General features: G+C 50.7%; 1 protein-coding gene across 1 annotated transcript in view; it reads left to right on the forward strand.

Moving 5' to 3' along the window:
• Positions 1 to 24,070, forward strand: part of GRID2 (glutamate ionotropic receptor delta type subunit 2) — a 1,033,277-nt gene that overhangs the window by 641,265 nt on the left and 367,942 nt on the right. Inside the window, exon 3 of the mRNA XM_064148337.1 lies at positions 5,433 to 5,717. Within this exon, the coding sequence (XP_064004407.1) occupies positions 5,433 to 5,717 (285 nt within the window). The remainder of the gene's footprint in view (positions 1 to 5,432; positions 5,718 to 24,070) is intronic.

Genomic DNA, 24,070 nt, shown 5'->3' on the forward strand with positions numbered 1-24,070 from the left:
CTGTTCAGTGGGTTTGCATTTTTAGCTGAGACTGCTCCAAGTGCCTGTGCGTTGTGGAATTCACAGCAGGCTGTTGGGCAGGCAGCAGCTGCCTCCTGGTTGGTGCCAAGGAGGACTGTGCAGACCAAGGTCACTGCTACTTGCCACTTGCTGGTGTACTACATTCAGGGTGCAGAAAGTAAAAGGCCAGAGCTGTGGGGAGGAGCAGACAGTTCAGGTGACCAATCAGGCATCTGTTCCATACACATTTATTTGGCATAAATGGACTGGTAAGGTCAAGCCTCTTCTTTGGTGGTTGGTATTGGAGAAGAGCTTTGCTGTCTACACCTACCTGAAGGGAGACTGGAGCCAGGTGGGGTTGGGCTCTGCTGCCAGGCAAGCAGAAAAAGAAGAGGGGACACAGTCTGCTGCTGTGTCAGGGGAGGTCTAGGCTGGATGTTGTTAGGAAGTTGTTGTCAGAGAGAGTGATTGGCATTGGAATGGGCTGCCCAGGGAGGTGGTGGAGTGGCTGTGCCTGGAGGTGTTGAAGCCAAGCCTGGCTGGGGCACTTAGTGCCATGGTCTGGTTGCTTGGGCAGGGCTGGGTGCTAAGTTGGGCTGGCTGAGCTTGGAAGTCTCTTCCAACCTGGTTGATTCTATGGCTGGGTGCTAGGTTGGACTGGCTGAACTTGGAGCTCTCTTCCAACCTGGTTGATTCTATAGCTGGGTGATAGTTTGGACTGGATGACCTTGGAGGAGACCTTGGAGTGGCTTTCAATATCTGAAGGGGGCTAGAGGAGGGCTGGAGTGGGACTACTGGCAAGGTTTTGTAATGACCAGATGAGGAGGAATGGGTTTGAACTGGCAGAGGGGAGATTGAAACTGAGTGTTAGGAAGAAGTTGTTTGCAGTGAGGGTGGTGAGACACTGGCACAGGTTGCCCAGGGAGGTTGTGGAGCACAGAAGCACCCAATGGGATCAGTTGGGTGCTTCTGTGCTCCACAGCCTCACTGGAGGTGTTCAGGACCAGGTTGGGTGAGGCCTTGAGCAACCTGCTCTAGTGGGAGGTGTCCCTGCCTATGGCAGGGAGTTGGAACTGGCTGAGCTTTGAGGTCCTTTCCAACGTAAACCATTCCATGATTCTGTGGTTAATATTCACTGCTCTCACTGTGCTTCTGTTTTCTAGCCACTGGATCTAGTGCAGGCAGCTGTCCTGGGTTCAGTTAGGGTAAGGTTAGCTTTCCTCACAGCATGTAGGGAGCAGCCAGCCCCAGGAGAGCCAGCAGAGGCAGCCAAGGAGGTATGCAGTGCCAGACAACTCAAGGGGATGTCTGGCACAAGCCAGGTGCAGCAGGTTTCTGGTGTGGTGCCTTCTGGCACAGAATCATAGAACAGAAGTGCTAACTGGAGCAAAGTATGATGGGGCTTGAAGTTCAGATTGTAACATGGGATGCTTCTGGGTTTTGGGGGATTGCCTTTTCTGCTGGGATGGGAGAGTGGTTTACTGCCTTGGGCTTTCATCTCTCTTCCTTCTGCTTGCTGCTGCTTTGCTCTGTGCTTTTCGTTTCTGCTGATGGGGCTGTGCATTTTGTACCACAGTTAGCTGAGTTGGCTCAGTGAATCTATTCTTATCTCACATTTTCTTCTGTCCCCATCCTGAGTTTTTGCATGCTCCTTTCCCTTTCTTTCTGTGTCAGGAAAGCAGACAGGCTAAGCTGCTGGCTCGGTTTGACCCCTTTTCTTCTGATTTAAACCATAACATGTTCCTGTCCCCTTAGCTGACCTACATGTGTGAACTCTGCCTCATTGCACCTGTAGCTTTGCCAGTAGCATATTGAGTGTTGGAAAAATTTGCTGTGGATGTGCTCTGGGGAAATTTGAAACAAGAAAAGCCTGGCTGGGGCACTTAGTGCCATGGTCTGGTTGATTGGGCAGGGCTGGGTGCTAGGTTGGGCTGGCTGAGCTTGGAGCTCTCTTCCAACCTGCTTGATTCTATGATTGGATAGGGCTGAGTGACAACTTGGACTGGATGAGCTTGGAGCTCTCTTCCAACCTCCTTGATTCTATGATTGATGAGGACTGGGTGCTAGGTTGGACTGGATGAGCTTGGAGCTCTCTTCCAACCTGCTTGATTCAATGATTGTACAGGGCTGGGTGCTAGGTTGGACTGGCTGAGCTTGGAGCTCTCTTCCAACCTGCTTGATTCTATGATTGGCTAGGGCTGAGTGACAACTTGGACTGGCTGAGCTTGGAGGTCTCTTCCCACCTGCTTGATCCTATGATTCTCAAGCAGTGCTGTTCCTCCATTCTAGCACTCGAGTTGTTCAGAACCCCAATATAAACCTCTGGCTCTGCTTTATTTCACAGGGTAATCCTTCCAAATTGCAGGCCTAATCATTATTAATTCTTTTGATATTTATTGATTGCATTAACATAAAGCATGATAAACACCTCTGCTATTATTGTGAATATCATCAGTGTCATACTTCAGACTGTTGGAACTTTGCCCACATTAACAAGACCGTTAGAATCATAGAATCATAGAATCAAGCAGGTTGGAAGAGAGCTCCAAGCTCATCCAGTCCAACCTAGCACCCAGCCCTATCCAGTCAACCAGACCATGGCACTAAGTGCCTCATCCAGTCTTTTCTTGAAGACCCCCAGGGACGGTGCCTCCACCACCTCCCTGGGCAGCCCATTCCAATGGGAAATCACTCTCTCTGTGAAGAACTTCTTCCTAATTATCAGGACTGGAAGGGACCTCAAGGATCATCAAGTTCCAACCTCCCTGCCATGGGCAGGGACATAGAATCACAGAATTAACCAGGCTGGAAAAGGCTTTCAAGATCATTGAGTCCAATCAAGTAACACCTTCTAATTAACTAAAGCATGGCACTAAGTGCCCCATCCAGCCTCCTTTTAAACATGTCCAGAGATGGGGACTCCATTACCTCTCTGGGCAGCCCATTCCAATGCCAATCAGTCTTGCTGTGAAGAACTTCCTCCTAACATCCACCCTGAAGCTGCCCTGGCACAGTTTGAGGCTGTGTCGTCTTGTTCTGTCTCTGGGTGTCTTGGAGAAAAGCCCAACCCCACCTGGCTACAGCCTCCCTGCAGGTAGTTGTAGCCAGCAATGAGCTCTGCCCTGAGCCTCCTCTGCTGCAGGCTGCACACCCCCAGCTCCCTCAGCCTCTCCTCACAGGGCTCTGCTCCAGGCCCCTCCCCAGCCTTGCTGCCCTTCTCCAAACACCTTCCAGCACCTCAACATCACTCTTGAACTGAGGAGCTCAGAACTGAACACAGCACTCAAGGTGTGGCCTGAGCAGTGCTGAGTACTAGTAGATCACACTAGATCAGTGCACACAGAGCCACACCCAGCCTGGCCTTCAAAACTTCCAGGGATGAGGCTTCCACCACCTCCTTGGGCAACCTGTTCCAGTCTCTCAACACCCTCATTCCAAACAACTTCTTCCTAACATCCAATCTGAACCTACCCACTTCTAGTTTTGCTCCATTCCCCCCAGTCCTGTCATTGGTTAGGGCTGGGTGCTAGGTTGGACTGGATGATCTTGGAGGTCTCTTCCAACCTGCTTGATTCTATGATTCTATGATTACCTGACACACTAAAAAAATCCCTCCTCAGCTTTCTTTTAGCCCTCTTCAGACACTAGAAGGCCACAACAAGGTCTCATCAGAGTCTTCTCTTCTCCTTACTGAACAGCCCCAACTCTCTCTCATCCTGTCTCTGTATGAGAGGTTCCCCAGCACCCTGACCATCCTGGTGGCCCTTCTCTGGTTACAGGATACTTTTGGGTTTAATTTTTGCATGAACAGCTCCCTGCCTTTCTTGTGCCAGTGAGGAGACTAAATGCACAGAAGCAGCTCACTGACTCCTGCAAACTCATAGTAATCTGTAAGCCTAGCTTGCTTTTAGTCTTGTTTTCTGAAGAGAAAACAAGGAACAAATTGCATTAGACTGCTGAATGTAGCTCTTAAAACCCAGAAGCAACTCAGCTTTTGCATGCACACGTTAATATATGTAGTCATAGTCAGTTGTCTTCAAGAGATGAAAGCAAGCCTGAGCTGTTCTTTCTTCATGTTTCCCCTGTCTGATGCAGAGATTCTATGCATGGAGCTGTAGTGCTGGGCTTTGAAGAGTGCTCATCTCCTAGGCTGGTCATGTTAATTTGGCAGCCAGAATCAGTTCTTAAAGTTCTTCACAACACACAGGGCTGAAGTTCATTTCCAAGGGATGATTTGTTTCTGGGCAAGGTGAACAGGGCATCCTTCCAGCTTTCACCACCAGACAGCCCAAAGTGACAAGGGAAGCCTGGAGAAACAAATGGAATTTGTGTCTGAGTTCTTAAACATGAAAAACTTTATCCAAATGTAACATGATTGGAACTGTTCTGTTTCAATTCACAATGTCCATGTTTCAAGAGTAAATCAGATTCTCTGCACTGGATCAGTGCTGGGCCCAGTCCTGTTCAATGTTTTTATTGATGATCTGGAGCAGGGGACTGAGTCCAGCATCAGTAAGTTTGCAGATGGCACCAAGCTAGGAGCAGCTGTGGAGCTGTTGGAGGGTAGCAGAGCCCTGCAGAGGGACCTGGCCAGGCTGGATGGGTGGGCAGAGGCCAATGGGATGAGACTGAACAAGGCCAAGGGCAGGGTTCTGCACTTTGGCCACAACAACCCCAAGCAGCACTAGAGGCTGGGGCCAGAGTGGCTGAGAGCAGCCAGGCAGAGAGGGAGCTGGGGGTGCTGTTGGGCAGCTGAAGCTGAGGCAGCAGTGCCCAGGTGGGCAGCAGAGCCAATGGCATCCTGGGCTGGCTCAGGAGCAGTGTGGGCAGCAGGACAAGGGAGGTTCTTGTGCCCCTGTGCTCAGCACTGCTCAGGCCACCCTTGGAGTGCTGTGTCCAGTTCTGGGCTCCTGAATTGCAGAGAGATGTTGAGGTGCTGGAAGGTGTTTGGAGAAAGGCAACAAGGCTGGGGAGGGGCCTGGAGCAGAGCCCTGTGAGGAGAGGCTGAGGGAGCTGGGGGTGTGCAGCCTGCAGCAGAGGAGGCTCAGGGCAGAGCTCATTGCTGTCTGCAGCTGCCTGTAGGGAGGCTGTAGCCTGGTGGGGTTGGGCTCTGCTGCCAGGCAAGCAGCAAGAGAAGAAGGGGACACAGTCTCAAGTTGTGTTGGGGCAGGTTCAGGCTGGATGTTGTTAGGAAGTTGTTGTCAGAGAGAGTGATTGGCATTGGAATGGGCTGCCCAGGGAGGTGGTGGAGTGGCTGTGCCTGGAGGTGTTGAAGCAAAGCCTGCATGGGGCACTCAGTGCCATGGTGTGGTTGCTTGGGCAGGGCTGGGTGCTAGGTTGGACTGTCTGAGCTGGGAGCTCTCTTCCAGCCTGGCTGATTCTCTGTCTGTACAAGTCACCCTCACCTTGAGTGTTGCTGTGTTCTCTTGTAGCCTGTGACCTGATGAACCAAGGCATCCTGGCCCTTGTCAGCTCCATCGGCTGCACGTCAGCAGGCTCCCTGCAGTCCCTGGCGGACGCCATGCACATCCCTCACCTCTTCATCCAGCGCTCGGCGGCAGGCACCCCCCGCAGCGGCTGCGGGCTCACCCGGAGCAGCCGCAATGACGACTACACGCTCTCCGTCCGGCCCCCTGTCTACTTGAACGAGGTCATCTTGAGGGTGATCACCGAATACGCCTGGCAGAAGTTCATTGTTTTCTACGACACTGACTATGGTGAGTACCTCCTGGGCGTTGCCGTGGCCGCCTGGAGGGCAGTCGTGTCCCCTTGGTACAGTCTGCCCCTGGGTTGTTTGGCTCTTGAGCGTTTATCACAGCATCACAGTATCATCAGGGTTGGAAGAGACCTCACAGATCACCAAGTCCAACCCTTTAGCACAGAGCTCAAGGCCAGACCATGGCACCAAGTGCCACGTCCAGTCCTGCCTTGAACAGCCCCAGGGACGGCGACTCCACCACCTCCCCGGGCAGCCCATTCCAGTGTCCAATGAAATGGACACTGGTTCTGTTTATGGTTCTGTCAGCACTGCACAGCCCCTCAGAGAAACCCACGGCCAAAATCCAGCAGCCTTTACAGGCTTGTTTGATCGTTCCTTTGTTGGAGTTAGCTAACAGTGACACAGACATGCAGGCTGGCAAAGCCTCTCAGCATCACCAAGGCCAACCTAGAGCCCTGCTCTGCAAGATTCACCTTAAACCATAGCCCCAAGCACCACATCTAAACCACCCTTAAACACACCCAGGCTGGGTGACTCCACCACCTCCCTGGGCAGCTCATTCCAGTCCCTGACCACTCTCTCCAGGAAAAAACTTTTTCCTAATGTCCAATCTAAACCTCCCCAGCCTCAGCTTGAGGCCATTCCCCCTTGTTCTGTCTCCAGTTACCTGTGAGCAGAGCCCAGCAGCAGCCTCTCCACAGTGTCCCTTCAGGTAGTTGTCAACAGCAATGAGGTCTCCCCTCAGCCTCCTCTGTTTCACACTAACCATCCCCAGCTCCCTCAGTTGCTCCTCATCAGATTTATTCTCCAGACCCTTCTCCAGCCTCATTGCCCTCCTCTGGATCTGCTCCAGCACCTCCACATCTCCCTTGTGTGGCAATGCCCAAAACTGAACACAGCACTTGAGGTGTGGCCTCAACAGAGACGAGTCGAAAGAGACAGTCACCTCCCTGCTCCTGCTGGGCACAGCATTTCTAATCCCAGCCAGGATGCCATTAGCTTTCTTGGCCATCTGGGCACACTGCTGGCTCACATTCAGCTGCCTGGCACACTGCTGGCTCACATTCAGCTGCCTGGGCACACTGCTGCCTCACATTCAGCTGCCTGGCACACTGCTGGCTTCACATTCAGTTGCCTGGGCACACTGCTGGCTTCACATTCAGCTGCCTGGCACTCTGCTGGCTCACGTTCAGCTGCCTGGGCACACTGCTGGCTTCACATTCAGCTGCCTGGGCACACTGCTGGCTCACATTCAGCAGCCTGGGCACACTGCTGGCTCACACTCAGCTGCCTGGCACACTGCTGGCTTCACATTCAGTTGCCTGGGCACACTGCTGGCTTCACATTCAGCTGCCTGGCACACTGCTGGCTTCACATTCAGCTGCCTGGGCACACTGCTGGCTCACATTCAGCTGCCTGGCACACTGCTGGCTCATATTCTGCTCCTGTATATTACAGCCCCCAGATCCCTTTCTGCAGGCAGCTTTCCAGACACACTGCCCCAGACTTGTAGCATTACTTGGGGTTGTGGCCCAAGTGCAGGAGCTGGCATTTGGCTTTGTTGGAACTCATCCCTTTCATGTTTGCCTGTTGATGCAGCCTATCCAAGTCTCTCTGCAGAGCCTCTCTGCCTTCATTCATATCAGCACTTCAACAAATGGAAGACTTATCTGGCTTTATTTATGAAGTAAAGAGTGTTTCAGCAAGCTCTCTTGTTTTTCAGAGGTCATTCAAGGGTCACTGTGTAAGCCTTTACATCCTGTGGAATGATTTCTGTGTAGTGAATCTCTCCTGTTTGTTGCCAGATATTTAATAGCCATAACTGCAGCAGTGGTGAATGTAGGTCAGAGGCCTTGGCAAGGATGAGCTGCAATTCATGAAGTGTAAGAGCAAATTTCTGCAGAGCAGAAAATCTAAGTCTGAGGAGGAGAGGCTGAAGGAGCTCATTCAGCACTCCTGAAAGCTGATGGTTGCTGTGTGACAAAGTGTGGCACAGACTGCAGTGCCATGAGGCTGTGCCATGCAGCTCCGTGACTCAGGCAGGCTCTCACACAGTCATCTAAAAGCTCCCCCTGAACTCCACTAAAGCATCACTCTTCAAGAGTTATGGCCTAGATTTTGCTGTGGCAGCTAAAGCTGGGTGAAAGCAGGAGCTTCTCTTCCATGCAATCATAGAATCAAGCAGGTTGGAAGAGACCTCCAAGCTCAGCCAGTCCAACCTAGCACCCAGCCCTGGCCAAGCAATCAGACTATGGCACTAAGTGCCTCATCCAGGCTTTGCTTCAACACCTCCAGGGATGGGGGCTCCACCACCTCCCTGGGCAGCCCATTCCAATGCCAATCACTCTCTCTGCCAGGAACTTCCTCCTGACATCCAGCCTAGACCTCCACCAAGTGCCTCATTCAGGCTTATAGAATTATAGGATCATAGAATCAGTCAGGGTTGGAAGGGACCACAAGGATCAGCCAGTTCCAACCCCCTGTCATGGGCAGGGACACCCTACCCTAGATCAGGCTGCCCACAGCCTCATCCAGCCTGGCCTTAAACACCTTCTCTCTTGAACTGAGGAGCCCAGAACTGGACACAGCACTCAAGGGGTGGCCTGAGCAGTGCTGAGCACAGGGGCACAAGAACCTCCCTTGTCCTGCTGCCCACACTGCTCCTGAGCCAGCCCAGGATGCCATTGGCTCTGCTGCCCACCTGGGCACTGCTGCCTCAGCTTCAGCTCCTCTCTCCCAGCACCCCCAGCTCCCTCTCTGCCTGCCTGCTCTCAGCCACTCTGTCCTGGTTCTGGTGGAACAGATCCTAGTTATGGGTGTCCCAGCTCAAGAGAGATGGGGAACTACTGAAGACAATTCAACAGAGGGCATAAGGATGATTAAGAGAAGGGTTATGAGGAAGGACTGAGAGACCTGGGGCTGGTTAGTCTGGAAAAGAGAAGGCTGAGAGGGGATCTGATCAGTTTAAAGATACTTAATGGTGGATGTCAGGCAAGTGCAGCAGCCTCTTTTCACTGGCACACAGAGGGCAGTGGAAATCTCTGGAAGTGTTTTAGCAAAGACTGGATGTGTCCTTAGTGCCATGGTTTGATTAAATGGTACTGGGTGGTAGGTTGGACTTGATCTCTTTTCCAGCCTGCTTCATTCTGTGGTCCTGGTGTGGCTGTTTTCTACAGCCAAGAGGAGAGCTGCTTGCATTTCTCTAGTACAGGTGCATTGCTTTGCTAATTTTATCATCTCTGTCTGATTTTTCTATGGAAATTGCTCTGCTAGCAGACCTGTTTTCTTCAGGTGCATCCATTATTCACCAGCAATCATGCCTGGCTCCAGTGAACAGCTTAAAACTTCTTTTTCAAAGTCAAACCTTCAAGTTCTGGGAAAATGCTCACTTCAGCACTTTGCTGTGCATAATACCTGTTTCAGCCAGGGCAGGTGTTATTGATTTTGATTCTCTGACTACAGAATAAATGCCTAAATTAGAGGGCTAGAAAATGATGAATGGGAGGATTCTGACTCAGAAGAAAATGAGCCCACAACTATATGCAAATGGATTACATTTGGGTTCGAAGGAGCTGGGGAAAATCTTCCCAAGGATGCTCCTGGGCAAGTTTTTCATTTAGGAGAACCAGAAAACTGGAAAGCTGAGCCACAAAATAGCTTTGCCTGACTTACAGACAGGCAGCCTGGAGCCCTAGGGCAAGTCTGTGCTACTCACTGCAGGGGAGAAGAATTGTCAACCTAGGCCCTGGCTCCTTTGTGGCAGTGTTGGAACTGCTCAGCCATTGAGAGGCTTCCAGATCTTCCCAGGGTGAGGAACACCTTCCTCCAGGCACAGCAACTCCACCACCTCCCTGGGCAGCCCATTCCCTTGCCAATCACTCTCTCTGCCAACAACTTCCTAACAACATCCAGCCCAGACCTGCCCTGGCACAGCTTCACACTGTGTCTCCTTGTTCGGTTGCTGCTTGCCTGGCAGCAGAGCCCAACCCCACCTGGCTACAGCCTCCCTGCAGGCAGCTGCAGACAGCAATGAGCTCTGCCCTGAGCCTCCTCTGCTGCAGGCTGCACACCCCCAGCTCCCTCAGCCTCTCCTCACAGGGCTCTGCTCCAGGCCCCTCCCCAGCCTTGCTGCCCTTCTCCAAACACCTTCCAGTACCTCAACATCTCTCTTGAATTGAGGAGCCCAGAACTGGACACAGCACTCAAGGGGTGTCCTGAGCAGTGCTGAGCACAGGGGCACAAGAACCTCCCTTGTCCTGCTGCCCACACTGCTCCTCAGCCAGCCCAGGATGCCATTGGCTCTGCTGCCCACCTGGGCACTGCTGCCTCAGCTTCAGCTCCTCTCTGCCAGCACCCCCATGGCCCTCTCAGCCACTCTGGCCCCAGCCTGCAGTGCTGCTTGGGGTTGTTGTGGCCAAAGTGCAGAACCCTGCCCTTGGCCTCGTTCAGTCTCATCCCAAACCTTTATAAAATGTTCTGTTGCTGATTTCACAGAATCACAGAACTAACCAGGTTAGAAAAGACCTCTAGGATCATTGAGTCCAATTTATCACTTAACCCTTCCAGTTAACTAATACATGGCACTAAGAGCCTCATCCAGCCTCCTGTCACCATTGCTGTACCAGTTTGGCATGCTCCTTCTCCCAGTAGCTGCAGGGCATCCCCAGTCTTTGCCTGTATATATTCAAGAGGCAGACCAGAGCCATTCTCTACCAATCACAGAATCCCACAGCATGTTAGGGCCTGGGGGTGACCTCAAAAGCTCATCCAGTGCAACCCCCCTGCCAGAGCAGGATCTCCTATTCCAGAGCACACAGGAACACATCCAGGAGGGTCTTGAATATCTCCAGTGAAGGAGACTCCACAACCCCCCTGGGCAGCCTGTGCCAGTGCTCTGTGAACCTCACATTTTCCTCCTGTTTCCATGGCACTTCCTATGGCTCAGCTCCCACCCATTGCCCCTTGCCCTGCCACTGGGCATCACCCAGCAGAGCCTGGCTCCAGCCTCCTGGCACTCACCTTTACACCTTTGTCAACATGCAGGAGGTCACCCCTCAGTGGGTGCACTTCCCTGCTGTAAGCTTCCCTCTTCATTGAAGTTTTTCAGCAGACCATGTGTGTAGAGAGAGCCTCATGCAGAGAAGCCCACATGGTTCCTGAGCCTGGGAGATGTGTTCTGACTTTGCTGTGAGTGATGGAGAAAAACCAAACCATCAATCCTGCATCAGTTAGCAAATTACTGCTGCCTAATCTTTTCTGGCACAGTCACAGCATCACAGAGTTAACCAGGGTGGAAAAGACCTCTGGGATCAACAAGTCCAACCTTATCAACTAATCCTCCTAATTAACTAACCCGTGGCACTAAGTGCCTCATTCAGTCTCCTCTTAAACACCTCCAGGGATGGCAACTCCACCACCTCCCCTGGCAGCCCATTTTAATGTCAATCACTCTTGCTGTGAAGAACTTCCTCCTAACATCCAGCCTGAACCTGCCCTGGCACAGCTGGAGTCTGTGTCTCCTTGTTCTGTTGCTGGGTGTCTGGGAGCAGAGACCAACCCCACCTGGTTACAGCCTCCCTTTGGGTAGTTGTGGACAGCAACTTCTCACTCACTGAAGAAGGTGGTGGAGTTGCCAACCCTGGAGGAGTTAAAAAAGAGACTGGGTGAGGCACTTAGTGCCATGGTCTGGTTGATTGGCCAAGGCTGGGTGCTAGGTTGCACTGGCTGAGATTGGAGCTCTCTTCCAACCTGGCTGATTCTATGATTCTCCTCGTCATTGCTTATCTCTTCCTCCCTCCCCTTCATTGCTTATCTCCTCCTCCCTCTCCTTCATTGCTTATCTTCTCCTCCCTCCCCTTCATTGCTTATCTCCTCCTCCTCTGCTTTAAATAAGGAATGAGGCAGCAGAAATTTCAGCTTCCATCTCTAACCTGAGGCCTCACATTTTTCACAGTACCACAGTATCACCAAGGTTGGAAGAGACCTCACAGATCATCAAGTCCAACCCTTTAGCACAGAGCTCAAGGCCAGACCATGGCACCAAGTGCCACGTCCAGTCCTGCCTTGAACAGCTCCAGGGACAGCGACTCCACCACCTCCCCGGGCAGCCCATTCCAGTGTCCAATGACTCTCTCAGGGAAGAACTTTCTCCTCACCTCCAGCCTGAATTTCCCCTGGCTCAGCCTGAGGCTGTGTCCTCTCGTTCTGGTGCTGGCCACCTGAGAGAAGAGAGCAACCTCCTCCTGGCCACAACCTCCCCTCAGGTAGTTTTTATTTCCATTGCCATAAGCATTGTTCTCTATCACTGCACTTCCTCTTCTTGCTGGCACTGGAATGCCTCTCTGATCCTCACTAGCCTGTTTCAGGTGAAATCATGAGGCTTGACACAGTGTTTTGCCTGTTCTTAATCCTCTTTGCCAGTTTTTGATCTATGGCAGTAACTTCCATAAGGCAGTGCTGCAGCTCCTTCACCATCCTTGTCGCTCTCCCTTGGGCTCTCTCCAGCAGATCCCTGTCCCTCTTGAACTGGGGAGGCCTGAACTGGATGCAATATTCCTGGTAGGGCCTTGCTAAGGCAGAGTCACAACCAGCTGGGTGTAGAAGGGATGCAGAAATGAGTCTGTGAAATGGTTGCTGACCAATGTGGGTTTTTCTCCCCAAGTGAAATCATAGGTGGACTGACTGTTCTGGCACAACACAAAAAACCACCTGGACAGCTCTTTTGCTAGCATTGCCTTAGTTAAGTTGTGTAAGTAGTGAAGTTGGTGCCTTTTGTCAGTAGTAGAGCCTTGTCTGTAACAACTGTGAGGCTAAAGCAGTTCAAGAGTTGAAGAGGAGAGAAAAGAGAACATTTTGATGTGAGCAAATTTAAGCAGTGTTTGTTTGTATTTGGTTTACTACAGTTGCAGCATTAGAGTATAAGCTTAAGTGAACTTGTGAAAATCAGAAGAGGAGTTGTCAGTCTCACCACCTCTGCGCCCTAATGGGATGATCTGGATGGTGTAGATGTCCTTCAACACAAGCAGGACATGGAACTGTTGGAGTGAGTACAGAGGAGGCCACCAAGATGCTGAGAGGGCTGCAGACTATGAGGACAGGCTATGAGAGTTGGGGCTCTGCAGCCTGGAGAAGAGAAGGCTTGGAGGAGACCTTGGAGTGCCCTTGCAGTGTCTGAAGGGGGCTACAGGAGGGCTGTGGAGGGACTATTGACAAGGTCTTGTAGTGATAGGTTGAGGAGGAATGGGTTTGAACTGGCAGAGGGGAGATTTAGACTGGGTGTTAGGAAGAAGTTGTTTGCAGTGAGGGTGGTGAGACACTGGCACAGGTTGCCCAGGGAGGTTGTGGAGCACAGAAGCACTCAATGGGATCAATTGGGTGCTTCTGTGCTCCACAACCTCTCTGGAGGTGTTCAAGGTCAGGTTGGATGAGTTCTTGAGTGACCTGTTCTAGTGGGAGGTGTCCCTGCCTATGGCAGGGCCTTGGAACTGGCTGAGCTTTGAGGTCCCTTCCAACCTAAACCGTTCTGATTCTATGATTCTATTTATGAGCAATACCATGAAGCCAGAGATCCTATCTCATCACTGGCACAGGGTACCCAGGGAGGTTGTGGAGCACAGAAGCACCCAATGTGAGCAAAGATCACATTGGGTGCTTCTGTGCTCCACAACCTCCCTGGGCAACCTGTGCCAGTGTCTCACCACCCCCACTGCAGAGAACCCTTTCCTAACATCTCGTTTGAATCTCTCCTCTGCCAGTTTAAACCTACTTCCAACCTGGTCCTGAACACCTCCAGGGAGGTTTTGGAGCACAGAAGCACCCAATGTGAGCTTTGATCACGCTGGGTGCTTCTGTGCTCCACAACCTCCCTGGGCAACCTGTGCCAGTGTCTCACCACCCTCACTGCAAACAACATCCAGTTTCAATCTCCCCTCTGCCATTTCAAACCCATTCCTAATCACATCACCTCACATTGGGTGATTCTCTGCAGCACAACCTCCCTGGAGATGTTTAAGGCCGGATTGGAAGAGGCCTTGAGCAACCTGTTCTAGTGGGAGGTGTCCCTGCCTATGGCAGGGGGTTGGAACTGGCTGAGCTTTGAGGTCCCTTCCAACCTAAAGCATGCTGTAAATACCTGCTGACAGAAGTGCAGTCAGCCCCCCTGCATTCAGCGTGGTTTATTCCACGAGGTAAAGTGAGATAAGAGCCTGCTTGGGACATGATATCTGATCTGTGTGAAGAAAATCTCATCTGAGGATATTAAAAGCATTCAAGGACAGATCTGTGCTCCCCCAAATGCTATTAAGGACTGTCTTCTTGCAGAGTTACCAAGTAGGGGCATGAAATGCAGTAAAATTATGCTGTGGGTTGATGCCTTTCTCAAGCTGCTCTCACAATTACTGTCCACACAAGCCAAATCCACTTCATTTAAGCTGCTAAATCAGCTTCTACTCGTTTCATTATTGACTGCTCAGCTCAAACTGTAGGATCACAAGGGGACACAGTCTCAAGTTGTGGCAGGGGAGGTCTAGGCTGGATGTTGTTAGGAAGTTGTTGTCAGAGAGAGTGATTGGCAATGGAATGGGCTGCCCAGGGAGGTGGTGGAGTTGCTGTGCCTGGAGGTGTTGAAGCCAAGCCTGGCTGGGGCACTTAGTGCCATGGTCTGGTTGCTTGGGCAGGGCTGGGTGCTAGGTTGGGCTGGCTGAGCTTGGAGCTCTCTTCCAACCTGTTTGATTCTATGATGTCACTTTCAGAGTGGGCATTACAACCACATACCCTGTACCTTCACAAACTGCAAAGCTTAGCTTTGTTAAAAACAAAAGCTGCTGGCAGCTGTGAACACCTTGAGGAAGCTCTGCCAGGTTTAATTCCTCTTTAGGATATGGTTTCAAGTCCTAAGCAAACAAGTTCCCATTTGGAACAATAAGTCCATCCTCACCCTCAGACTGGCATCTGACCCAGCATAGTTATGTGAAAAGGACCTTTATGTGTTTAGATGCAGAAGGAAATGATCCTAGAAGCACAGAATGGTTTAGGTTGGAAGGGAACTCAAGGATCAGCCAGTTCCAACCCCCTGCCATAGGCAGAGACACCTCCCACTAGAACAGGTTTCTCAAGGCCTCATCCAACCTGGCCATGAACACCTCCAGGGAGGTTGTGGAGCACAGAATCACCCAATGGGATCAAAGATCACGCTGGGTGCTTCTGTGCTCCACAACCTCCCTGGGCAACCTGTGCCAGTGTCTCACCACCCTCACTGCAAACAACTTCTTCCTAACATCCAGTTTCAATCTCCCCTCTGCCAGTTCAAACCCATTCCTGAGGCTCAAGGCCCCATCCAACCTGGCTTTCAACACCTCCACATGGGTTGGAAGGGAATTTCAAAGCTCATCCAGTTCAACCTCCTGGCAGTGAGCAGGAACATCCTCAACTAGATCAGGCTGCCTTGAGCCCTGTTGAGCCTGATTTTGAATGTCTCCAAGGATGGAGCCTCAGCTACCTCCCTGTGCAGCCTGTTCCAGGGTTCCACTACCCTCATGGTAAAGAACTTGTTCCTAAGGTCAAGCCTAAATCCACTCTGCTCTAAGCCATTGCTCCTTGCCCTGTCACTGCAGGCCTTTGCAAACAGTCCCTTTCCTGCCTTCTTGTAGACCCCCTTCAGGTACTGGGAGGCCACTCTTTGGTCTTCCCAGAATCTCTTCTTCTCCAGGCTGAAGCTTTACCTTTCTGTCTGCTTTTTTGTCCCCTGAGCATTGGTTTTCATCCTCCCATTGTAAGACTTCCCTCTCTCCTTAGGATCTGCTCCAGCCAGGCAAAGCAACTTGGAATCATAGAATGGTTTAGGTGAGAAGGGACCTCAAAGCTCAGCCAGTTCCAAGCCCCTGCCATAGGCAGGGACACCTCCTGCTAGAACAGGTCGCTCAAGGCCTCATCCAACCTGACCTTGGACACCTCCAGAGAGGTTGTGGAGCACAGAATCACCCAGTGTGATCTTACAGTGGGTGAATCTGTGCTCCACCACCTCCCTGGGCAACCTGTGCCAGTGTCTCACCACCCTCACTGCAAACAACTTCTTCCTAACATCCACTTTCAATCTCCCCTCTGCCAGTTCAAACCCATCCCTCCTCCTCCTGGCATTACCAGACCTTGTCAGTTGTCCCTCCCCAGCCCTCCTACAGCTCACTTCAGATACTGGAAGGGACCTGACTTTGTGAGCCCAGTCTAGCTAAACAATTAGCCTAGGCCACATAAATAATTCACCCAGAAGCCAGGCATATTGTTGGGTTTCAGCTCTGTGGTGTATCAACAAGGGGCAAGGCTTTGCACTGCATGTCTTAGTCTGCAGGCAATTTGCAGCTGCCTGTTTCCCAGGAAGATGAAGATCTTTTCCTCTAGTAGTAAATTCTTTATGAAGAAAGCAGTCAGGCACTGCAGGAACATAATTGTGAATTTTGGGCAATTTACACTGTAGGTATCTCTGCTTTTCTAAGATGAAAGGGAGAAAGCTTAGCTGTTTGGAAACATTAAAAATAGATGTTTTGTTGGTGCCAAAGCAGGCAGCAAGAGTCTGCACTTGCTCTGGAAAGGTTAGAGGAGTAGGATTGTTTCTGGAGCATGAATCATCTCTTGTTTCATAGAAGTCAGGGTTGGGAGGGACCACGAGGATCAGCCAGTTCCAACCCCCATGCCATGGCCAGGGACACCTCACACTAGACCAGGCTGTCTAGAGCCACATCCAGCCTGGCCTTAAACACCTCCAGGGATGAGGCTTCCACCACCTCCCTGGGCAACCTATTCCAGTGTCTCACTACTCTCATAGTGAACAACTTCCTAACATCCAGTCTGAATCTACCCACTTCTAGCTTGGATTCATTCCCCCCAGTCCTGTCACTCCCTGACAGCCTAAAAAGTCCCTCCCTAGGTTTCTTGTAGCCTGCTTCAGATACTGGAAGGCCACAATAAGGTCACCTCAGAGCCTTCTCCTCTCCAGACTGAACAGCCTCAACTCCCTCAGTCTGTCCCTACAGCAGAGCAGCTCCAGACCTCTGCTCATAGCCCTTCTCTGGACACCTTCCAGTACATCCATAGGCCTCTTGTAACAGAGGTTCCAGAACTGGAGCCTACTCTATTTTATAATGGTGGATGTGCAATTTTAAAACCAGTCCATATTAAGGAAAGGAAAGGAAAGGGAAATGAAGGGAATGGAAGGGAATGGAAGAAAAGAGAAGAGGAAAAAATAAAAGAGAAGAAAAGAGAAGAGAAGAAAAAAGGAGAAGAGAAAAAAGAAAAGAGGAGAAAAGAGAAGAAAAAAGAAGAGGAAAAAAAGAAAAGAGAAGAAAAGAGAAGAAAAGAGGAGAAGAGAAAAAAGAAAAGAGGAGAAAAGAGAAGAAGAGAAGTGAAAAAAAGAAGGAAAGAGAAAAAAGAAGAGATAAGATAAGAGAAAAGAGGAAGAGAAAAAAAGAAAAGTGAAGAAAAGAGAAGAAAAAAAAGAAAAGAAGAGAGGAGAAGAGGAGAGGAGAGGAGAGGAGAGGAGAGAAGAGAAGAGAAGAGAAGAGAAGAGAAGAGAAGAGAAGAGAAGAGAAGAGAAGAGAAGAGAAGAGAAGAGAAGAGAAGAGAAGAGAAGAGAAGAGAAGAGAAGAGAAGAGAAGAGAAAAAAGAAAAGTGAAGAAAAAAAAGAGAAGAAAAAAAAGAGAAGAAAAGAGGAGAAGAGAAAGAAGAGGAGAGGAGAAGAGAAAAACAGAAGAAAATAAATGGAAAAAGAAAGGAAAGAGAAAAAAGAAGAAAAGAGAAAAGAAGAGAAAAAACAAAAGAAAAAAAAGAATAGAGAAGGAAAGAAAAGAGAAGGAGAGAAGAGAGAAAAGAGAATAAAAGAAAATTGAAGAAAGGAGAAGAAAAGACAAGAAGAGAAGAGAAAAAAGAAAAGAGAAGAAAAGAAAAGAGAAAAGAGAAGAAAAGAAGCCACACTTCCTATGCTGACTTCTGACCTGTGTTTTCAAGCCCATCAGGCCTGTGCTCTTCAACCATCCCTGCTGATTTATGCAGCATTTGCTAACTTTGCCACTCTGCTTTGGTGAGGTCTCACCTGGAGTACTGTGTCATGATCTGGAACCATGAATATAGTAAGGCCATGGAGCTGATGGAGCAGGTCCAGACAAAGGCCTCGGAAAGGCTTAGGGGGGTGGAGCAGCTCTGCTAAGAGGACAGGCTGAGGGAGCTGGGGGTGTGCAACCTGGAGAAGAGAAGGCAACTATCTGAAGGGAGGCTCTAGCCAGGTGGGGTTGGTCTCTTCTGCCAGGCAGGCAGCAACAAAAGAAGGGGACACAACCTCAAGTTGTGCCCAGGGAAGCCTAGGCTGGAGGAGGAATATAGGAGGAAGTTCATGCAAGAGGGAGAGAGTGATTGGCATTGGAATGGGCTGCCCAGGGAGGTGGTGGAGGTGCCGTGCCTGGAGGTGTTCAAGAGAGGACTGGATGAAACACTTGGTGCCATGGTCTGGTTGGCTGGATAGGGCTGGGTGATAGTTTGGACTGGCTGAGCTTGGAGGTCTCTTCCAACCTGCTTGATTCTATGATTGGGCAGGGCTGGGTGCTAGGTTGGACTGGCTGAGCTTGGAGCTCTCTCTCAACCTGCTTGATTCTATGACTGGATAGGGCTGGGTGCTAGGTTGGACTGGATGAGTTTGGAGCTCTCTTCCAACCTCATTCATTCTATGATTCTTCCTCCTCTCTGAGAGCTGGACCCCATCAGTCCTGAGGAGCTGATGACCATTTGACAAAGACCTGCTGGAAACCATAACATTTTGAAACCATTTAAAGTTTGAATGCAAGTTTAATACAGCCTCATAAAAGAATCATGCTCTTTTTAATCGATTGCAAATGCTTCTAATTACCCTGTGGCTGTTTTCAGCTGCCTGATGACTATAATATTCTCAAGTCTGTCTCCAGACAGTCTTAAATCTGTTTATTACTCATCTGGCTCTCTGCCAGCTTCTCTCATTCATTTACTTCCCTCTGCCTCAATAAACATATAATTAATTCAAGCTTATTATTGAAAGTTTTTTGAGGTTGATGGGGTTTTTTTTTCCCCCATTAGTGTTTATTATGCCACCCAGAAAAGGAAGGGAATGTGTCTTTTTCACCTGTGCAGCTTCCATGTGTCAATTATCTTGCAAGTGAGCTGTTGTTTGGAAGAACTTCCCTAGCATAATAGGACAGACAGAGTCTGCTCAGTGAGTTTGCTGCTGACACCAAGCTGAGAGGCTTGGCTGGTGCAGCTGCAGGCTGTGCTGCCATCCAGAGAGACCTGGGCAGACTGAGAGCTGGGCACAGAGGAACCAGGTGGGGTTCAACAAGGACAAGTGCAGAGTCCTGCATCTGGAGGGATAATAAACTGCAGCAGCACAGGGTGGGAGGTGACTGCTGGAGAGCAGCGCTGTGGAGAGGGACCTGGGAGTGCTGGTGGCTAAGTTACCCATGGCACAGCAATGTGCCCTTGTGGCCAAGAAGGCCAATGGGGTCCTGGGGTGTATTAGGCAGAGTGTGTCCAGCAGATCAAGGGAGGTTCTCCTGCCCCTCTACTCTGCCCTGCTGAGACCTCATCTTGGGTGCTGCCTTCAGTTTTGGTCTCCCCAGTTGCAGAGGGACAGGGATCTGCTGGAGAGGGTCCAGCAGAGGGCTAGGAGGATGATGAGGGGACAGGAGGGCATGGCTGATGAGGAGAGGCTGAGGGCCCTGGGGCTGCTTAGTCTAGAGAAGAGAAGACTGAGAGGAGATTGGATCAATGTTTATAAGTATCTGAGGGCTGCCAGGAGTGGGGGACAGGCTCTGCTCACTGCTCCCTGGGATAGGACAAAGAGCAATGGGTGTAAGCTGCAGCACAGGAGGTTCCAGCTCAACACAAGGGGGAACTTCTCTACTGTAAGGGTCCCAGAGCCCTGGCACAGGCTGCCCAGAGAGGCTGTGGAGTCTTCTTCTCTGGAGACTTCCTGTCTGGATGTGTTCCTCTGTGCCCTGAGCTAGATTGTATGGTCCTGCTGTGGCAGGGGATTTGGAGTTGATGATCTCTTTGGGTAATTTCCAACCCCTGGCATCCTGTGAGCCTGTGATAACAATCTGGTTTTGCTGGTTGACATAAGAGCTGGAAATTGAAATTAAAAGTTATGTTTTGGTTGACTCTAAAATTATTCAGCTTATGAAGTAACTGAACTAGTCAATAGAATAGTCATAGTCAATAGACCATGAGGACAGGCTATGAGAGCTGGGACTCTGCAGCCTGGAGAAAAGAAGGTTTCATGGAGACCTTGGAGTGGCCTTCCAGTATCTGAAGGGAGCTACAAGAGGGCTGGGGAGGGACTATTGTCAAGCTCTTGTAATGACAGGATGAGGAGGAATGGGTTTGAACTGGCAGAGGGGAGATTGAAAGTGGATGTTAGGAAAGGGTTCTGTGCAGTGAGGGTGGTGAGACACTGGCACAGGTTGCCCAGGGAGGTTGTGGAGCACAGAAGCACCCAATGTGATCTTTGATCCACACCTCCAGGAAGATGTCCAAGGCCAGGTTGGATGAGACCTTGAGCAACCTGTTCTAGTGGGAGGTGTCCCTGCCTATGGCAGGGGCCTGGAACTGGCTGAGCTTTGAGGTCCCTTCCAACCTAAACCATTCTGATTCTATGATTCTATATATGAGCATTATGAAGCTGGGGATCCTATCTCATCGCTGGCACAGGTTACCCAGGGAGGTTGTGGAGCACAGAAGCACCCAATGTGATCTTTGATCCACACCTCCAGGGAGGTTGTGGAGCACAGAAGCACCCAATGTGATCTTTGATCCACACCTCCAGGGAGGTTGTGGAGCACAGAAGCACCCAATGTGATCAAAGATCACATTGGATGCTTCTGTGCTCCACAACCTCCCTGAAGGTGTTCAAGGCCAGGTTGGATGAGACCTTGAGCAGCCTGTTCTAGTGGGAGGTGTGGCAGGGGCTTGGAACTGGCTGAGCTTTGAGGCCATTTCCAACCTAACCCATTCTGTGATTCTGTGACTTCTTAAAAGGAGAACAAATGCTGGTGACAAACAGCACTGCTGCTGCCCATGGAGCCACTAGACAGGGAAAACTGCCTTGCAGAGGTTGTTTTACTCAAAGGCACCTCCTAGAAGCCCTTTGGAAATCTCTAACACAAACTCTTGTCCAAAAGGAAATGAATGAAGCAGTAGAAAGCAGATTACACAGTCAAAAGGATGTGATTGGTGAATAAGTTGCCTCATCAGCCTCCACAAGTGAGGGGTGATCACAATCTTACTCCTTTTCTCTTTGCCAGAAACTAAGGATGGCAGATGATGCTCTGAAGGATTAGTTCTATCTCTTCAACTTCATAGAGCTTCTTTTTATCCTTGGCTTATTTTCCTCTTTCATTTCCAGTTAAGAAAACAAAAGAGAGAAACTCAAAGGCTAAATCTTGTGTTAATCACCAGTAAAGCTGGAAACTTCAGTCCTACCAAAGTTAGCAGCTCTCCCCCTCTGGATTCAGCTGCTTCAGGCTGTCTCTATTTCTTTTTCAGAATTAAAAGCTCATCTCTTAACTGATAGCTGGCAGGAAACTAAGTGTAGCCAATGGTCAGCCCTCAGCTGGAGCACTGTGTGCAGCTCGGGGCCCTCACTGCAAGGGAGACACTGAGGGGCTGGAGTGAGGCCAGAGTCAAGCAGTGAGACTGGGGAGGGGGCTGGAGGGGAAGGCTGCTGAGGAGAGGCTGAGGGAGCTGGGGGTGTGCAGCCTGCAGGAGAGGAGGCTCAGGGGGAGACCTCAGCACACTGCTGAAAGGAAGCTGTAGTAAGGTGGGGGTCAGGCTCTGCTCCCAGGCAACTTGTGCCAAGATGACAGGGCATGGCCTGAAGCTGTGCCAGGGGAGGTTTAGTTTGGATGTTAGGAAGCAGCTGGACAGCAATCACCTGGGCCCAGCACCAGGCAGGCCTGAGCTGGGCGTGTGGGGACTTGCACAATCAGGTGTCCCTTTCATAGAATCATAGAATCAAGCAGGTTGGAAGAGAGCTCCAAGCTCATCCAGTCCAACCTAGCACCCAGCCCTGGCCAATCAACTAGACCATGGCACTAAGTGCCCCAGCCAGTCCAACCTAGCACCCAGCCCTATCCAATCAACCAGACCATGGCACTAAGTGCCTCATCCAGTCCAACCTAGCACCCAGCCCTATCCAATCAACTAGACCATGGCACTAAGTGCCTCATCCAGTCCAACCTAGCACCCAGCCCTATCCAATCAACTAGACCATGGCACTAAGTGCCTCATCCAGTCCAACCTAGCACCCAGCCCTATCCAATCAACTAGACCATGGCACTAAGTGCCTCATCCAGTCCAACCTAGCACCCAGCCCTATCCAATCAACCAGACCATGGCACTAAGTGCCTCATCCAGGCTTTTCTTGGTGCAGGCAGAGACATGTCCAGGCAGAGCAGGCATAAATAAGCCTGCTTTCAGCCCTCCACAACAGCCTCAAGTCCAGCAAGTCGTTCATTGAATATTTGCTCTTAGTTTTCTGCAGCTGATATAATATTTTCTGGGCTTATAGATTAGTTTTCTGACAGGAGGTGCCTGGATCCCAGCATATTTTTCCTTCCGTGGTGTCCTGATCATTAGACCTTTCCCAAGATGGATTTAGGGGACCTGCTCCCTCTGAAATGATTTCTCTGTGCGGTAACAGAGATGACAAAGGAAATTATGCAGGGCCAGTGGACAGGCTGGATGGGTGGGCAGCTCCAGATCCACCTCACTGCCTGTTCTCCCATCCCACTCTTCCTGAGCTTGCTCCCTAGAACGTGCTGGGAGATGCTTTTCACTCGCTGCAGTGGCACATCTAAAGAAAAACCAAAGTGTCTCTCCTGTCCCTGAGCAGAGCAGTGCCTGAATGTTTGCTGTTTGCACTGTGGGAAGGGAACCTCTCCCAGATTTCTGTTTCTTGGGGGGTGTGTGTGTCTTATTGTGAGCAGTATTGTTCCTACTATCTATGCCTAGGAGAATGCCAAGCTCATCCAGGACTGCCCAGGCAGCTCTTTCCATTGCAGGGCTTCCAATTAAAGTAATGCTGCCAGCTGTGAATTCTTTTGTCTGCCCTGCACTAGGCTGTGGTATTGTACTCCACATTGGAAGGTAGGAGAGCCCTGCAGAGGGACCTGGCCAGGCTGGATGGGTGGGCAGAGGCCAATGGGATGAGATTGAACAAGGCCAAGGGCAAGGTTCTGCACTTTGGCCACAACAACCCCAAGCAGCACTACAGGCTGGGGACTGTAGCAGCCAGGAGGAAAGGGACCTGGGGGTGCTGATAGATAGTAGGCTGGGGATGAGCCAGAAGTGTGCCCAGGTGGCCAAGAGAGCCAATGGCATCCTGGCCTGCATCAGGAACAGTGTGGCCAGTAGGACAAGGGAGGTTATTCTTGCCCTGTACTCAGCACTGCTCAGGCCACACCTTGAGTGCTGTGTCCAGTTCTGGGCCCCTCAATTCAAGAAAGATGTTGAGGTGCTGGAAGGTGTCCAGAGAAGGGCAACAAAGCTGGTGAGGGGCCTGGAGCACAAACCCTATGAGGAGAGGTTGAGGGAACTGGGCCTGTTTAGCCTGGAGAAGAGGAGGCTCAGGGGTGATCTTATTACTGTCTACAACTACCTGAAGGGACATTGTAGCCAGGTGGGGGGTGGCCTCTTCTGCCAGGCAACCAGCAATAGAACAAGGGGACACAGACTCAAGTTGTGCCAGGGTAGGTCTAGGCTGGATGTTAGGAAGAAGTTTTTCAGAGAGAGAGTGATTGGCATTGGAATGGGCTGCCCAGGGAGGTGGTGGAGGCACCGTCCCTGGAGGTCTTCAAGAGGAGACTGGATGAGGCACTTAGTGCCATGGTCTGGTTGATTGATTAGGGCTGGGTGCTAGGTTGGACTGGATGATCTTGGAGGTCTCTTCCAACCTGCTTGATTCTATGATTCTATGATCTGATCTGTGAGCAGAAGGCCCCTGTGGAAGAACCACAGGATTTATGTTTGTGTTATTACAAACAGCTCAGGGAAGTCAGGAATCTTCTTGTCCCAGTTTTATCACACACACAGGGTGAAGGCCTCGATGAACAGGCAGCAAATACACAATTTCTCCTGTAATCTGACATCAAGGGGAGCTGAGTGTTGTAAGGCCTCCTGAGCTCCTGAACGTGCTGCCACTTTTGCCTGCTCACCTGGAAGTGAACATCCTCTACCACACAGCTGTTGGCCTTTTCATTAAGAGCTGCTCTCACCTAGAATCACAAAATCAAGCAGGCTGGAAGAGACCTCCAAGCTCAGCCAGCCCAACCTAGCACCAATGGC

Source organism: Pogoniulus pusillus, chromosome 9 (assembly GCF_015220805.1).
Source record: "Pogoniulus pusillus isolate bPogPus1 chromosome 9, bPogPus1.pri, whole genome shotgun sequence".
In the NCBI taxonomy this organism is placed as follows: Eukaryota; Metazoa; Chordata; class Aves; order Piciformes; family Lybiidae; genus Pogoniulus; species Pogoniulus pusillus.